Genomic DNA, 18,016 nt, shown 5'->3' on the forward strand with positions numbered 1-18,016 from the left:
TTAGCTATTCTTATATATGCCCATGTAGGGTCTTCCCGTCTTGCTCTGTAGCTTAAATCTGTTTTCAGAGCTGTTTGTGTCATTTTAGCTGCTGTTAAACAAACCTGTGTTACATCCATTGACGTTGCAAAGATATTAGGAAATACAGAAGGTAGTCAGTAATATATCATAAATCCCCTTTTGACAGAAACARAACACACAAGCTAGATGAAGAGTGTCTACTAATTTTGGGTGTTCAWTCTGAGACGCCTCTGAGTTGATTTACTTTTTATATTGTCTATTCTCTCCTTCTTCCAATTTTTTCCTAAATATGTAGTTTTATCATATAAACTCTGCTGTGCCTTAAACAGAGCTGCCATTGTTTTCGGTTGTTGTGGGTGATTTTTTCCTTCTGCAAGTGAGAGTTTGGATCTGCTATGGAGTGCTCAAAAATTAGGAACGCACTGGAGTGAAAAATACTGTAGTGGTCACAGGCTCATCTGGCCTGTCCCTATCTGACTGTTCTGTTTTTGTGTACCAAGCCCTTAGTCTGAGAGAGACAGCCAGAAGAAAGACAGTCACTGCCTCCTCTGCTGACTTTTTTACTGAGCTCTAGTTTTCCTCCTTTAGTGTCCTGTCTATCCAGTCCCTGTTTCTGTTTACTGTGCCAGACCTCTTATCAACTCTCCATCTCATGGAGCAGCATTTGTCAAAGCATCTCACTGATTCGTACAAATTTTGTTTGATTTATGCACAAAAGTGTAGGTGTGTGTTCTCAGTGTAGCTATAGTGATATTTCTGGTTGATAACGTATAGTTAAAAAAAGCCATAGTCTGACTTTAGTTATACTGTCACTGCAAAACTTAACTCAAATTGGTCCTTAGTTACTACTCCTAGTTTAGCTCAAATCAAGTGAGAGCAGTTACTGCACAGTTTAATGGTGGCGTTTCTGTGTTTATTCTAATGCCTGTTAAACTCATGGATGGCTTAAAATTTCTGAAGCATATACTGTAACTCTCTGTACTGTAATAACAGTTTTGTTCAATAAAAGCTCCTGGGGTCTGCAGGAGAACTGCTTGTCTTTTTTGGACGTATGGAGGGAATTGGGAGGAGGGTAAGATTTGGAGGGCTGGTGACGCATCAGCAGAGTGTGTCTGCTGGGACATAAGAATAGTGCTAGTTCTGGCTCTTATGAGTTCTTCCTACAGCCTAAAGAGCTTACTTCAAAGTATTCCCACATCCAAGCTTTTGTGTGCACAAAAATCAAAAAGGGTCACATGGCCCTAACGCTTTGCAGYGTAGCCAAGCCCTTTGATTACATGTTGAATATCTAGGGCTGATGTTAACCCCTTTGCTACCCCCCCTCAAATCGTTCCTCAAAAGCCCTGTGTGAACTAACCTTTTTTGGTTGAGTCATTGGCATACAATAAACAACCACTCAACTGTATGATTTAGCATAGAARCTGGACTTCTGGGTAGAACTGAACTTCAGTTACAATCAACCCATCAAAAAAACCCCAAGGTCTTCTGGCAGATTCGGAGGCCTTGATTTTTTGGGAGTAGAAAAATTTTTGTTTTTTAGCATCTTCTACTCCCCAAAAGTTTCTGAAAGACTCTCAATTGCATATACAGTTTTACTAAAATACAGCTACCTTTGGAATGAGGAGTACAGTCAGCCCTTAGTTGACATTTGGTGGTATAGGCTTAGCCCAGAAAACTGTGCTTTAATATGAACTGATTAACATCATAGAATCTTTATACGTTGAGCATATGTACTTTGAACCTGAGTTTGTATGCGTAACGGGGGACACAGTGGAATAYGGTCGCCAGTTTTTTCTTCATAGACTCCCTTTTGTTTGTTGAGTGTGTGCTCCACTTCAATTATTTCTCACCTACCTCCTGTGTAGCAGAGCGTGCTTGCAGGTTCWTATACTTCTAATTGTTATTTAATCTTAGTTCCATATAGACAACTCTGCCTGCCTGCTTGCTGCTTTTGMGATCAGCTCAGAGTAGTGAAGTGGTTCTGCTAGCGTGCTGTCAGCTGCTCAGAGGAGTTCACCARGGTTTTGTCTGATCTGTGCTGTGACTGTCATGTGCTGCAGTACGGAAATGGCTTTGGAAGCAGCAGCCAAAATCTTTACAGGTATTAAAACATGTTGAGGAGACTAGTATCAGTGGGGATCAGCGGGCGGCCATTCAGTGCAGGGAGCTTATTAAAACACAAAGGTTGTTATCTTTACTGTTGTTTGTGAGGTTGTAGAGGTGGTAAGGGATTTCCAGGCTGTGCCCTTAAAGGCAAAAACTGCCAGCTGCACACGGACGTCTCCTTATATTTGCCTCTACTACAGACAGTTTGGCTGGGTTCTCACCCACACCCATGTATTGAGCCCACTCTCCTGCATGGCTGCCTCTGGAGCAGGATGGCCCTCGTTTTCTAGACTGGAGGCAAGGGCAGCAGGGATGTCACTGAAGAAGACCCAGTGTTAGAGGGGTGAAGTCATGGGAACAGATCGCGCTGGTAGAACGGGCCCCAGAGTGGRCCATGAGCCAGATGGGCTGGGGCATAGCCTGGGGCCAAGGCTGTTCCGAGCACCTCTTAGTGCCTGGGCCTGGGGAACGATCTAGAGAAGAAGYGTCATCGAAGCTGGGTTGGAACTGCAGGCAGGTACGTGATGGCYGATGGTTGTTAAGAGGAAAACTGCAGCAAAAATAGTGAGAGTTTTCCAGATCATGATCAGAAATCGATTTAGAGAGTATTATGTGCAGTGGGAAGATGGCTTCAGCTAAAGGCAGAAGCCATACTCTATTCCTGGGTTTCTTTTTTGTGTTACTAACCGTGTGTTGTCAAAAATAAACTTGAAATAGTGGGGAAATGTTGGCAGGTTAACTAGTAATTCTACTGAATTTATTWAAAAAAAAGTGAGATTACATGTCTAGCGAGCAGGAATGGATATTTTACTGCATATTRTTCTCTTTATAATTCTCTCACAGTGGTACACTGTTTAATGCTAAAAACAGAACTCCCTAAAATATTGCCATGGGCATTGTGGATTATAAAAAACAGTCGCTACAGTAAGTGAAAAAGTCCCTTGGAAAGCACTAGTAATTGTTATCCTGATTATTTCCATTGGCAGCATGTTATCTGGGTGCAAAAAAAGACCGTTTCTGTGATTTACTAAAACTTCACTTCTATATTAGCATAATCTTAGTATGTACCCCAATTCCTGCTATTTTTTTAATAGAGGGAATTTTTTATATGGGAAAACATCAAAGCAGTTGGTGGTATTTCAAGAGATACCAAACTTTTAATGGCCACTTCTTGCTTACAGCTTTTCTGTTTCTTATAGGGTGGTCAATGAGTAAATAGTRGATGGACTTTCACTACCAGTCATGTGTGCTTTGGGAGCCATAGCAGAAACAGTGCGTTCTTTTTGGCTTCTTGGCCTTATATAATTTGAAAACTAATATATAATCAGGCTTCTAATCTGATTTTACCCTCCTTTCTTGAACAGTGCCTTACTTAAGTAGATGCAAAATCCTTACTATAGCATAGATAAAGGCTGTAGACATGACTAGCCAGAGCTACKGTATAGGACAAGGGAAAAATTAGGGAATGGCATCTCAAATTGATAGTGGCTAATATATGGACTTACTTTATATATAAGTGACTTTTATAATAAAAAGTGACTCTTTCTTTTTTCTTTGTTTCCATGGACAAAATGCTGTTTCATTTCCTTAATTTCCTGCTTTCTCTGGTAAACCAAGGCAACCACACAAGAATCTTGTGGAGAGGGCGCTGACCCGTCRGGGAAAGGATAAGACTAAGAGATGATGTGCTGCATGAAATGTGTAGCAACTTTGAGTGCACATGTCAGGTGAATATCTGAACCATCATGAAGGCAAGAAAGAGCAGGAGATAGAGAAGGGAGCAATCTCAAAGAGGAGATAATGGCCGTACGGTATGGCAGCTCCACAGTCTCCAATTCCTGCAGTAACAGCCGTTCAGGACTGTAGCATAATGCTCTCCCATGACTATCTGTCTATGTGCTCTATCCATGACTGCTGTGTCATGCAAAAATTGGACGATGCTGAGGTCAGCGGGGTGGGCTACGCACCAGTTTCTAAGTTGGAATAGGTGGACATCTATTCTTATTGATTCAAATTAATTTTCTTACATTCATTTTCACACATACAGGTATTCAAAATCCTGATCCAACATGGGTAATAATTGTGTAGCATCACGGTATTTCAAGGTTTTAGTTATGTGGTTAAACTATTAAATCAGTTTTCTGAAGTCCACATAACTGACATTTGACTTGCTACCACCAAAACTGCCAGATGGGGACCTGTAGCAATCTGAGGTAAATGACTTCCAGATGGTAGTATCAGTCTCTGTATTAATGTGGCCTCATCTGCTAGTAGGTCAGGGCAAAGTTCTCAGATTCGTAACTTTGCTTCCATGTGTGAAAGTTCTGGATTGCATGACTTTGCTGCTGGTGCAGGATAGCAGAGCATAAGGAAATCACTGGATTGTGTAAAGAGGACTTCATAACAATTAATGGATTTGGTGATACTGGCAAAGTGAGGATGTTTGCATTCATACAAATGAACTCTCAAAGCCTGCTGTTGTGTTTAAGATTGGAAACTAATATTCTCTGTTATTTTCTGTATCTTCTATGCTCCCTGCTTCATGAAGTGTTGAGTTACAAGAAGAAACTGTTTGTCCAACAGACTGGATTCAAAACTTTGTACCAGCTGGAGTAGAAGCACAGAGCCTGCAGATACAGAATCATCTCAGTTAAATGTGTTGGTAGATTAAGAACGCCTTGCAAGGTTTTGGGAAGGACAGACAAGTGCTTCTGCAACCCCGTGAACCAGTGCTAGCATAGCTCAAGTTAATGAGGCACTAAATAACTAGAAATCCCAGTTATTAAACTGTATGGCTGAAATTCCTCTGTAGATGCGACTGAGAAGTCATTCAAGACTCATYAAGTGTGGGTAACTGCAGAAGGGTTTTGCAAGTGCTGCTGGTGCACTGGATCTATTGGTGCTGGTGCATGTTCGATTTGCTGCATAACAGCTGAACTGATTATTTGCAACTACTTTCATTAGCTATTTTGGTGAAACTGTAATTCTCTTTCCTCTTCCCACCTTTCATCCACTTGAAATGGTAGCATAACTGTATCTGCATTTCAGTATTGGGCTTATATATTTAACAAGAGAGTTTTTACTTGAAAGTGGCATCTGTTCTGACTGTAGAAGGTTACCTGAAATTCTGAAATGAGAATTCTGCTTTTTAATAACAATACAGAGCACTCTCTGTGATGGGAATACAAATGTCTTGGAAAAAGCCATGCTTTCTTTGGGTCATATCCAAAGCTGCAGTGAATTCTCACAGAATCTTACAGTTATCTTAACATAACTGCTTCCTGTTTGCAAGTGGTCTGTTTTGTTCACTTTGCTTCCATTAATAAAAATGAATAGCTTAGCAGGTATGTTATTAAGAATAAAGTTTAAATAGAATCACAATTTCCTAGTTGGTAAGGAGGAGGAACCTACTGTCATCATTTTAGTCACAAAGCATTATGTATTTCTTGAACAGTCCTTTGATACTGCGATGATGAGAGTGATGTGAAAATTGAAAAATAATAGGTATTTTTCGTTGAGGGTGGGGCGGGGGAAGGCTGGAGAACTTAGATTTTACTGTTAGCCCAGATGTCTACAATTTAGTCCATTTAGACTATTTGTGTACAGGAGCCTAAAAACATTCCTACAAAAGGGGCAAATGTTATGTGGGTGCATGAGGATGAAGCTAGTAAAATATGGGGAGRAAGAACCCACAGAAATTTCAGTTTACTTGTTTACATTTACAACATGAACTACCACCTTTTGCACTTCGCCTGCAATGTCACCAGATCAGCTGTGTCTGTCGTTTTCCGCAGGACTTCTCTTAGTTCTGTCTTGCCTAAATCTCTTCGAGGTCTCTCTTTTCTTCACCTCCAGGACAGCACCTCCGCCACGGGCGAGGCTGCTGCGGCTGCTGGGGAGACGCGGCGGCCGGGTGGACGCGCGTTCGGGGGGGCTGCGCTCCCCACGCACCGGCAGGCTGCTGCCGCCTCTTTAGCCTCTGGATCAGCTAAATGGGAGACTGGGAGCTTTGTTTCGAGGGAGTTTCTGGGAGGTGCATCTTGCCCCAACATTATTTTTTATACAGACCGGGAGTAATGCATTAAATCTCACTTTCACAGGGAGATTTTTGTTACCATTTTTAATTTAAAATGAGCTGATGTGAGTTGTGCGTGGCAGTTGACGCTAGGTGAGCATCTCTTCCGTGATGCCTCTTGAAGCGTTGCGTATCCTTTTGTGTCTCTGGAGTTTGCTCCTCTTGCAGCTCTTTTGAAGACAGTAATGGTGAATACCTTCACCTGAGACTAAATGTTGGCCAGATTTATGCTGGTAGTGCAAGCATACTGGAAAGCTTATTCTTTTGGCTCTGGTACGTTGTTCTTGCTACAAGTGAGTCCTGTACCATATTATTTTAATTGGTTATTTTTCAATAATATTTCAAATATGAATGACATGCATTTTCAGGTAGTACGCTAAGAAAAACTTGTCTACCCCAGATACAGAATTTTACTGTCTTGGATGTTGACCCTAGTATTTAGTGCTTTTTGGGGTCAGTATAGCCACGTGAAATATAATTTTCTGAACTTTCAGTATAACTGGCAGGAAGGTCAAAGTTACAAGCAGCTGATATCAGATGAGAGATTATAGTGGAAGGATAATCGGATAAAAGGGAATTGAAGAAATTAGACATTTAAATATTTCTTATAAGTCTGCCTGTCCCCATGTGTCCTTAATTTCGGTAGTAAAATTTGTGAAGCCTGGGATCATCTAATTAGTCTAGTGAGGTACTTTGAGAGGCGAGATTTAATTTATTGTAAATAGGGTGTCTAATAACTGCTTAGATAAATGCATGGGACAGAAGGCACATGAGGGCTTGTATGTGGAAGTGAGTGTAATCTTGGCTGATCATCAGTATTTTATTTATTTATTAGTATTTTTTTAACYTTGCTCATGTGTTGATCTTGTTTATATTTCATAATGCTAAAAATAATCCTGAAATGGAGGTTCCTTGTTTCCTACATGGAGAAATAAAATGTATTTCAGGAAAATGTTGGATATAAATGGAGCTGCTGCTAGGGAAAAACAGAAACTTGAGATGAACTAATATATTTTTCAAGGGGATTTGAAATAAGCAGTAAGTTTTGAGGCACCTTATGCTGTCAGCTGACTGAAACATGACTCACTCGCACAGTAGCTGCTGAAAACAGGAATTCTGTTTACATATTTTTCTTGCTACAAGTAGGTGAAACTGCATAATAAAGCTGAATTTTTATTTTTACCTTTAAATATAATATTGCATTTATTTAACAGCTTTTCCTTGTGGGTATGTTTTCTACTTGAATGAATGCAGAACTCTGGGAGGAAAACTTAATATAATATATATATGTGTGTGTGTGTGTGTGTGTATGGATGTAAAAAACATGGTGGTGGAGGCGAGCTGATCTGTAGGGAAGGGAGTCTTAGTTACTTAAGTGTGGTATCAGGAATRGAGAAAAGCCATATCCTCTGGAGAAGAATTGGTTTCCTTGCAACAACTCTAATCTTTCTGGAATTTGTCAGTTTTTGCTTTAATGCTATTTATAGTGCAGCATACATAAACATTGGCCTGTGTTTAGGTGAAAACACAAAGTTTTATTTGAAGTATGATTTGCTAAGATCAGATTTATTGCAGTGAGCTTTCTTAAAGGTACCTAAACAATTTTAGATTCCTCAGAAAATTTTGAAATGATAGTTCCTAATAATCCGGTTCAGTAAAGACGTGTTTTAGACTACAATGCTTTATCTGTTCTGAAGAAAAGCTACAAGTTTTTTTCTTTAAAGTTCAGGTTTGACACTGATCTTGTCTTGTGTTAATCCCCCGGCCTCTTTTCCCCCTTCTCTCCTGTGCTCTCTGTTTTGAACCTTCGTGGTGCTATTTCTTCTCTTATTCCACCCTATCTGTGCTCTCTTGGCTGCCCCTCACAGTGACTTCCTGATAGGATTYGGTTCCTTTCCCTCCTAATACATTTTGCACCTTCCTGTCATATGGACAGCTGTCAACACTAATGCTAAATTCTTTGCAGAGCATAGACTGCATCTTCAGTTTTAGGTGTGGTATCCAAGTATATTGATAAATTCGTCTGTGCTTTAGACCCAGTCTCAAGTAGTTTGCTCTTTTACCATCGAAGCATGAAAGTAAAGATTTGCTCTTAATGCTCTTGTGATCTTTGGGAATGTGTTTCAGTTCTAATGCTGGCTTTTCTTTCCTTTCCACTCTTTATCGTACCATTGGAATTACTGTTCACAAAGATGCTAGTTGTGCTTGCTATGGATTACTGCTAAAATTACCTGTTCCCTGAGAAAAATATGCTTTGGGAGTTTAGGAGCTGAACATCCCTTTAAAATGGTGAACTCGAAAGAGCCTTCATCACTTTTGAGAGTTAAATATATTTCTTAACAACAACAGCAAAAACCAGGAAAAAAAAAACAAAGACAAAAAGTCTCTCTTACCTAATTCCTTAGCTTTTGGAATGAGGCTTTGTGATCAACACCGACTATCTTATGACTCATGATAGGTTTATGATGATGAGCAGCTCTCTCCTTGAGGAGGAATTCTTGAGAGACAATAGTAAGGAATGAAAATGTGTGTGTATGGATATTTAATATAGATACATAAATATGTATTTATATGCCTACACATCTGTGTACACGCCCATGTGCACACATACACACTGTATTACGGTCTCTGATTTGTGGGGTCAGTTGCTAACATTTTATACAGTGAGAGGCATAACAGAAATACTTGCTGAGTTGTTCCCAGTGTCTTAATGTAAAAGCAAAGTTGCCTGCTGAAATGGCTGCAGCAGCATTAAACACTGCTACTCTTCTTCCAGAAGCTATCGGCTTCCGAGCTCCCGCACAACAACGTGTGCGAGGTCCTTTAAAGGGTTTGGTGGGAAGAATTTGTCGCAGGACGTGTTTCCAGCTAAGATCGCCTGCTGTCAGCAGAGCTGAAGGGGCAGCGCTTTTCAGAGAGGTGGTGGCCACCACCTCGGGGGTGATTAAACTGCAACAGCTGCTCCAGGGCTGAACATCTGCCTGTGCCTGGTTTTTGACAGAAGTGAGCTTGGGCTTTATTAACCCCTTCTAGGTAGTACTGGCTGGGATAAATGCTGGTGCTCGCTTACGAGGGACTTCTGTCTTCAGCTAGTGGCACCYTTCTGACTTCAGGGACAGTAATGCTCAGAGGCATGGAGGAATGACGGACAGGGAAGTACCCACTCACGTCAGAACTACATTTTTCTGTAGCTGATATCTGTGGGGATGAAAGATTACAGTTTTTCACTGTAGGGGACAAAAATATAAACCTTTCATTCTTTAATCTCCTGAATTAAGATACTCATTTTGAAGAAAATCTGTAATTTAGCAGAAAATTTACCCACAAATATCTTGTGGTTTCCAAATGCACATTTTATTTGGATAATTCTTCTAACATATCGACAGCTCTGCCAGTGGCCAAGCTTATAGGAATCATTCAACGCAGAAATAAGTAAACATTTTCTCTGAAAGCTGCTTGGGATTTTGTGGTTCACAGAAGCTTTCTCAGAATGCAGCGTGACAAATAAACTTTTACAAAATGTGCCGTGCTGGCCACATTTTTGTGCTTGTACAGTGTGAGGTGGCTCGGGAACTCTTGGTGCAGTTGTCCTGCCTTGCTCATAAACCAGGGCGACAGCACATGCGTGTTTCACTCCTGCACAGTAACGTCGTCGTTGTTTGCACATGAGGAAATGTGAATGAAGGAAAGAACGAGAATTGCAATTAAAAGTTCCTGATATCTGCCAATGTTGGTATACTAATAATAGGGTTATTTCTCTAATGCTTTTTTGTATTAAAAAAGAGATTTAAAATCCATAATGAAACCTGCAGATAAATTATATCGTCCCCATGTTGCCAGYTGAGAAACGGAGGGACAGCAGTGATTTGAAGTAGGTACTGTTTTCTCTTGGCTTCCAGTTCTGGAGCGTACGCCATCCTTCCTGTTGTTATGAGCTGTGACTATAACTACACAGAACCTTAAATATGCTAATGATACTGGATCAAATGTGCTTCTTTTACAAGCCAGATCATGCAAGACTTCTCTGCTTTTTTCCCCCCCCTTTCAGTGGATTGTGCAGTCGGGAGCTGCCCRGCCGGGTTGGTACAGGCGGCAGCGTGTGGCACGGTTGCCTCCCAAGTGCTGTGTGTGTTCTTGCTGTCCCAAGAGTTCCCACAAATCCAGCATTTCTATTTTCCTGGCAGAAGTAGTTCAATATAATACAGAATCAAATTACTTTTTTCTTTGTTTCTTTTCATCAGACTTTCTTGTTCATATACCAGTATAACTTCTTTTTGCTTATTTATTCAGCATATTTTTTCCTATTCTTAACCTTTCTGTACTCCCTTCCTGTCTTAAAGCACAAGTGTGTTTTGAAAACCTTTTTTTTTTTTTTTTTTTGCCTCATAGGCACAATGAGCATAAGGAGATAGTACTTGGCTAGTACCAAGTTTAAATGCAGGTTGGTTTGTTTGCTTTTTGAATACAAGTCTCCACCTCCATGCAATGTAACTTAAATAAAATTCTTAATTTCTTAATTTTGATTGTTCTCAATTTTTTTTTTTAGTGGAAAGTAAAATTTAGAGTAGGTTTAAACTATATAAATGCTTACACATATAGAGGATACACAATACTTCTACTTAATAAAATAAAATATCAGATCATATCACTAAAAGAGAACTAACCTCTTTGTAGAAAAGTAAATGAAGTATAAAATAAAAAACACCATTATAATCCTGTCTTTATATAATGAATTTTAAACTGATATAATCTTTCACTTTGAAAGTTAGTTTTTTGGTGTTGAAAATTACTAGTCCAGAGGAATGAGAAATCAGGCTTTGATATCCGAGAAAACTAATTTTAGAGGGGAACTCATCTTTGAGGGAAATGCTAATGCAGCTGTTCTTCATTGTAAAACAGCAGCAAAAGCATGAATGTCTTTTTCTTCTCATCTTTTAAAATTTCCAGCAAGCACAAGTAAATATTTTTTTTCCAGATGTTCTAAAGTCTTGAATTTATGGTCAGCTAACCTGAGCTGTATTAAAATATTTTACTTTTTGTTGTCCCAATATTAAGGATAATTTTTATTAAAAACAAAACAAAACAAAGCTCTGCTGAGGTTTCCACTTGGGGTTTGGATGGCAACCTCTGGTTGCCGATCTTTTGATTATCAGCCTAAATTAAAAAATGTTCTGTTTTGTTTGTCACATTACTGAAAGATTATTTCTCTGAAAAGGGGGTGTAAATTAAAAAAAAAAAAAAGAAAGAAAGAAATACAGCAAATGAGAAAAAGTTTGACAGGCTGTGGAGTAAATTCAGGTTACATCTCATGGCCAGTTTGTAACCATTTGTAGATGCTTGTGATTTTGCACTTAACAGATAAAGTAGCGTTTCCTGTAAGCAGCATTGGAGATTTCTTGGGTTCTTTTATGCCAGTTAGCAGTGAGAGTATTTTCTCTCTTACCCAGTAAGACAGCTGTTCTGGTTTATGGCATAACACGCATTTAGTATGTGTTATTTTTAATACAATTATATATTGGTAAGAGCGTAGCTAGCTCTGCATTTGTATTGAGTGTGTTTCATTTATTACAGGTCCTAATGTGGATTAAACCTTTTAGTTAAGCACGCTTTGTCAGTCTTCAGTTATATGACTTTTACAGAAGAAATGCTGCATGAGTATGTATTACATAAGGATCAATTGAGTATTATTGTTGTTTCATAGGAAAAAGAAATTAAAAATGCATATTGAGTTCTCCATAGCTGTCCTGGGCATGTRAATAATATATATAAAGGGTTGTTCGTAAAGTTTTGTGGCACAGAGTTGTTGATTCCATTTACATCTGTTCATCCAGGTTATTTTATTTGCTCAGCCAAATTGGGCATCTGAAATAATGGTGCGTCTTTAGTGTGTCATCTCGAAGAGGTGCCTTTGCAGTTGTGTGTTTATCTCAAAATAACTCGATCCATGCTTAATCTTTCAGTGCAGTGAGCTCTCTGGAACTGAGCTCCTCTAAATAGCCTCTTCTGCAGGCAATGACTTACCGTCGAGCCATCACCAAACGTGGAGAAACTGAGTGTGGGGTTAGTTCACTTAACTTCTTATGTCTTGGCTGTTTTGGCTTTGTGTCAGGTGAGCTACGTGTAGCAGCCCTAACYGCTTCACAATAGAGAAGTCTCAAAAAATTTTTTCTTAGAAATTGTACTACCACACAGGATCTGCCACGGTTTTATCAGAGCTTTCTGTGTAGGATGCGTTGGCAATAGCGGTTTTTTAGGGGAGACTGCTTTCTTTGGAGTGTCTACTTTGGTTTAGAGAAAAGTCCCAGGCAACAAAATTTTTGCAGAGAAATGGGATCCTATAGAACAGGAAATGACATTTCTGTGAAGACTTGTCTTCTGGGAAGACTTTATACAATATTCTGTAGATGATACTAAGTTAGTCTTTTTTTCTTTGGAAGTCAATCCCGCAGTCTGGATTCTGAGAACAGGTTTGTGTTCAGTTCTCGCGTGCTTTCTCATATGTGCTGTTAGCCCTTTCATTCTAAATGAGTACAGCTCCCATGGAAGTTTATGAATGATTTCTTTGTTTGAACAAATTTCTATCTTTTTGTTTCAGTCTTGAGAATGTGTATCTTAATTTTTTTGGTGGTTTGTTTGGTTTTGAAATGACTTTATTCTGTGGTGTTAAGGTCTCCAAGTACTTAATGTAACTTTTTAGAAAGGTTCTGAAAATGTTGCATCATAGTGTTTCTAGACTAAAACATTATTTATTGTCCATCTCAGAGAACACAGAGGTTTAAGTCCTTTTTTTTTCCTCTCCTCTACTCAACAGAATCTGTCTATGACCTTCTCCCAAAGGAGCTGCAGTTACCACCTTCCAGAGAAACATCTGTAGCATCCATGAGCCAAACAAGTGGTGGTGAGGCAGGTTCGCCTCCTCCAGCTGTAGTTGCTGCTGGTAAGCGTTCTCATTTTTTCAGTTGCTTTGTTGAGGTCTGTAACATTCTGGCCAACATGAACAGTGCTGGCAAAGTTTTGATTATAAGAAAAGCTTGTGGAGCAGTAACAGAGTTCATTCTAGGAAACTTTAAGTAATATACATTAAAATAAACTAGGTGATCTAAATCATCAGGTATTCTATGTTAATGGTTACTGTATTTCATATATGATATATTTAAAAGAAATTTTCTATTTTGCTTTTGTATTATTATGCAGCATAGGCCTGTTAACTCCTAGAATGCACTCTGTCTTCAGATGTAACAAATACCAATTTGGAGCCAAGTCAGAATGCTGACTGACTGCAAAACAGTGAATTGTAGCTAGGATAAAAAATGGAATGGGAGATTACATTTTGGGCCATGAAACTTTTACCAAGCTTTAGGGAGGAAAAAAGGCCATATTTTCTTCTATGGGACCTGAGGAAGCTTGGTATTTAGACTGCATTCCAACATAGCGCTCTCTTGTAAGGTGTTCTAAAATTCTTAAGCATGTGAAAACATAACATATTAGTCAGGGTGATATATTTATAAATCTGTCTGATAAATTTAAATTGGTTATTTTTTTTAATTGACAGCATATAGAAGTGTGAGGCATGACCTTTTTATCTTAGCATTTTGTACTCTAATTTACTCCCAGTCATATTTTAGGCTTCAGTCTAAAGACTCTGTTGTTGATCTTCCTTAAAAATAAATAAGTGAGGATTTAAAAGCAAAGTTTTGGTTTGTGAGGTTAGCCTCAGTGCTTTTTTGCATCTGGAATTTTTGTCAGTGCCCTGTATAGATTAGTAAACATCTGCACAGTGAGGAAAAAAGGAAAATGATCATTATGCTTACAACTGCTGCATCTTTCTTCATTGGATAAGATTTTTTGCATAATCTGATCCCCGTATTTCTTACAAGGTAATGTTCCACTCTCTTAGTTGGCCTTAAGTTATTGCTTGAGGAAAAATATGTATATATTTAAGGTGAGGATTCTGATAGTTGCATTATTCTTTTTTTTCCCCTATGAGTTCATATGCATTAAATATTTCTTTGAGAACATTTCCCAGGTTTGCATGGTACAGTAATCCTGATCAGAAATTGAAATGATTGTAGACTTGTCAGAGAAACTTTACAGCACTGCTCACCATTCATGTTTTGCCAGACTTCTTCTGAGAGAACCTGTGGATTTAATTGTGCACAGTGGAACTTCATTCATTACATTGAAAGAATTGGATATTTTTATTCATTATATTGAAAGGATTTGATATTTTTATATCATTTATTCAAAAAATAATTTGGGCATATGTTTTTAAACTTGAAGATTTTTAATAGTCAGTCTGCTTCAAAGTTATAGCAGCAACTGAACCCTGCAGAAACATAGATCTAAACAAACAAATGAACAACCTCCCCCACCCTGTTACACTCTAAATCCACAGATAGAAATGAACTGCTAATTAATTCTGTATCTAACAGAGAAAACTTGAACACTTGAGATGAATGGAACTAAATGTCTGTTACCTCCAGGTATTTAGTGTCTGTTAACAGCCGGTCCCGTTCCTTTCAAAAAGCTAAGAATGCCTTAGCTGTGTTTGGGTTAAACTGCAGCACAAACAATTTTCTTTAATGAAAAACTGCAAAAAATAGTGTAGAGATTTATTTGTAGACACTGGAAGAGAGTGACATATTCTTTCAATTAAGAGCACTTTTTAAATGTCAGAGTTACTGTAGCTTCATAAAGACTTTGGGCTGGCATAGGCTGGCACTGAGGCTGACAGAAGAGTCTTCATTTGTGTGCTACMCAGTGAATTGGACTGAGGAACTGATCCAGCTTCCAGTTATCTGGGATTGGTTCCCTGGGTCAATTGGCTGTGGGTCTCCACAAATGCTTTTGGTGGCACAAAGAACAGGGTAATACAGGGGTAGGAAGGAGCAGTAAGAAAAAATTGAGCTCTAGCTTCTTTCAGTGGCTGTCAGTTTGTTCTGGTTTAAAATACTTACTGAACTGTGGTTTTGGATGATTCGGTATTGTGAGGAGACAGTTTCTGAGTGCTATTAAAATCTGAATCAGTAGTATTAAGTATAAGAAACTATAGTGCTCTAAGTTATTTAAAAAAAAACACCAMCAACAACAAAGGAGCAAAGATTAGTTTTGTTCTCATTGCTCGTGTCACTCTCCACGACAGTGAGGGCATGAACAATTGAGTCATGGTCTTTTAGTAAATAAACATGTATCTCTGATGATCAGGATAATTAATCAACAGTCAGTTGTACTGTGTACACAGGTAAGAAAGATACAGTCCCCAACCCAAAGCACTGTAGTTGGTGCTTTTAAAGGGAAGTGGCTGCCTAACTCCCTTAGGCCTATATGAATTCTCAACCTCAATTTGGCCAGTGAATGATACTAGATTTTTTGTTTGTGTGTGTGTAACATGTTAGTTTTTTCTGCATTCCTCCACTGCATCCTTAAAAGAAAATAAGTGCATCTTAGACAACTGTTTATTTGGGAAACAGGTCAGTAAGCTGACTACATTTCCAAACTATAAACACAGAACAGGAGGCTGAAAAGGACAATCCCTGCTCCTTTTTCCAGTGTAGGAGGAAAGAGAGAGAAGCTCTTTATACCCCAAGGATGGAGAGGATGGTTGGGTGTTTCTGGTAAGCGTGAGGCCAGGCTTCTTTTCTCTTTAAAACTGGGAATTAATCTAGGAACACAGGGAGAAACATCAATGTCTACAAAAGTTTTAGGTGAGGGAGCAAGGAGAAGTGCATCTACTCTTTGCAGTGGATCCCAGTGGATTGGTGTATAGGTGTAGTCCCCAATCCCACAAATTCCTGATTTAGAGTTGCCCATTACTGTTTTTTTTCCAACAGACTACTGATTTGCTGTTAGAAAGCATGGTGATTTGTGCTGTTCCGTTACTGCCACACAGGGAGGATTCATTTTTACCAAAAGAAGGGGACTTGTGGGTCAGCAATGCTCCAAAACTTTTCCTTTCTTCCTTCCTGTTGATTGCAGGGTCATGGGAGAAATACCCAAAGCTTATTACTATGGTAGTTCAGCTGTGCTGGGGTAGCCTTGAACTTAGTATTTCTGAACTGCTGTTAGTAACTGCTGTATAGAAGTTCTTTGGAGCAGTAACATTCTTAAACATTCTAAGTTGACTTTCAGATTCCTAGGAGTACCTCTGCTTTTCATCGAGTTTAGCTCCATGGGTTTCTTCTACAGCCAAGCATGTCCAATTTCTCAAGAGAATAGGACACAAGTGTTTTATCCGTACACTTTCCATAGTTGTATCATGTTTCAAGATATATAGAGATATCACTTTATATTATTTTCTGTAATTGTTTTAGGATTGCTTCAGTATCTTTGGAATGTTGCTACCACAGTTTCAAGCCCTGGCTCTGACAGTAACATGAAGCCTGAGTGGGTTGGACTTGAAAATAACAGGAAGATGAGTCTGGGCTTTGTGCATGTCTGTATGTTTGTATAGGAATATTATAAATATATATCTTAAAAGACCAAGATTGGCTATTCATTCACTTATCTCAAGTCGGTAATGACAGAGCCCAGGCATACTTTCAGGTAGCTGACCTTGTACAAATAATAGGTAAGGAAGAAAGATGACTTTGGCAACCTGGAACTCCAGTATCACAAGCCAGATTGTTTTGAAATCTTTCACTTGTTTTGTGTGTGTTTTGTCAGCTCTTACTTTAAAGCATCACTGTTCTGAAATGATAGAGAAATGATAGAAGTTCCTTCTCTGTAGCACTGTAGGTAGTCTCATTTACTCTTTGTTTTTTAAAACAAGGGCTAATTTGAAATGCTACTAGCACATTGCATAAGTCAATTACAGATACACTTACTTTTGATAAWGAGAAGATTATATTATAGGGAGCAATCCCAAGTGATGAGAGCTTTTTCTTACTCATGTAAGAGTTTAACACAGTTTGTTCTTTGCTTTTCAAAACACAGGGTAGCATAGTATCTGGCTGAAATTCAAATTACTTGAATCTTTTCTATCAGGCACTTCGCTGTGGGAATTTTGTTCCACATAAATAGCATTCTAGTTGAGAGATATATATTGCTGCAGTTAACTTCTCTGTTTTTTTTGGAGGAGCAGGATGGGCTGTTTTCAGCTGTGAAGACCTTGCAGGGACAGACTTCTAGTTCTTCCATTTAAAATTTATTTTGCAATTTACAGAGCAGTTTAAAAAGTATTGAAATGGCATGTTACTAATTGGATTTTCATTAATTTGTTAATAAATGTGTATCATATTCATCAATCCAGACAAAAGGGGTATTACCCACTCTCTGAATATTGATCAGGCAAGTATAATTTAACAGAACTCTAGGATTTTGAGCCACAATGTTCATAACCTAAGCTGCTATCTCAAGCTCTTGATTCTGTTACACTTTTGAAAGCAGAAGGGAGTAAAAGGGCATGCTTTTAGCTCTACAAACAGCTCTCTGTGTTTGCTATTTGAATTACTAGTGCCTTTGTTCAGGGGACAGGAAAAAGAGTGGTTTCCCGGATAAGGTACCGTGAACACATGAATCATTTGATAGGATCTTCAAATGCATGAGGAGGTCTTGCTGAGAAGTGTCACTAAGCTGTGCCTGGAGATTTCTCATATGATACAAGTATGGCTGAAGCTTTATTAATGCTGTCTTCCCAATAGCCATTGATTAAAAATATGTTAAACAAGTGCTTCAAATGCTTAAAATTCAAAGTGCTAATTTAAGTCCTTTCCACAAGGTATCTTTCTTGTTAGCAGGTCAGCACTTTGTTCCCGTATTTTGGGGACATTCCTGTATTTTCAGACATTTACTTTAAATAGTGTTGCTATTTCATTT

At 38.7% G+C, this 18,016-nt stretch overlaps 1 protein-coding gene across 9 annotated transcripts in view; it reads left to right on the top strand.

The window, feature by feature from the left end:
- NFAT5 (nuclear factor of activated T cells 5) overlaps window positions 1-18,016 on the top strand; it is an 82,441-nt gene that overhangs the window by 14,567 nt on the left and 49,858 nt on the right. For 6 of the 9 annotated variants that reach the window (XM_026077419.1, XM_026077418.1, XM_026077416.1 and 3 more), the window contains one exon: window positions 13,014-13,139. Coding sequence is in view for 6 of the 9 variants with exons in the window: in XM_026077416.1 (XP_025933201.1) it covers window positions 13,082-13,139 (58 nt within the window). In the remaining 3 variants the exon portion in view is untranslated. Of the gene's footprint in view, window positions 1-12,194; window positions 12,263-13,006; window positions 13,140-18,016 lie in introns of those variants that run through there. The other 3 variants (XM_026077417.1, XM_026077415.1, XM_026077420.1) reach the window with 3 other exon arrangements.

The sequence above is a fragment of the Apteryx rowi genome, unplaced genomic scaffold (genome assembly GCF_003343035.1).
Source record: "Apteryx rowi isolate R43461 unplaced genomic scaffold, aptRow1 scaffold_451, whole genome shotgun sequence".
NCBI lineage: Eukaryota > Metazoa > Chordata > Aves > Apterygiformes > Apterygidae > Apteryx > Apteryx rowi.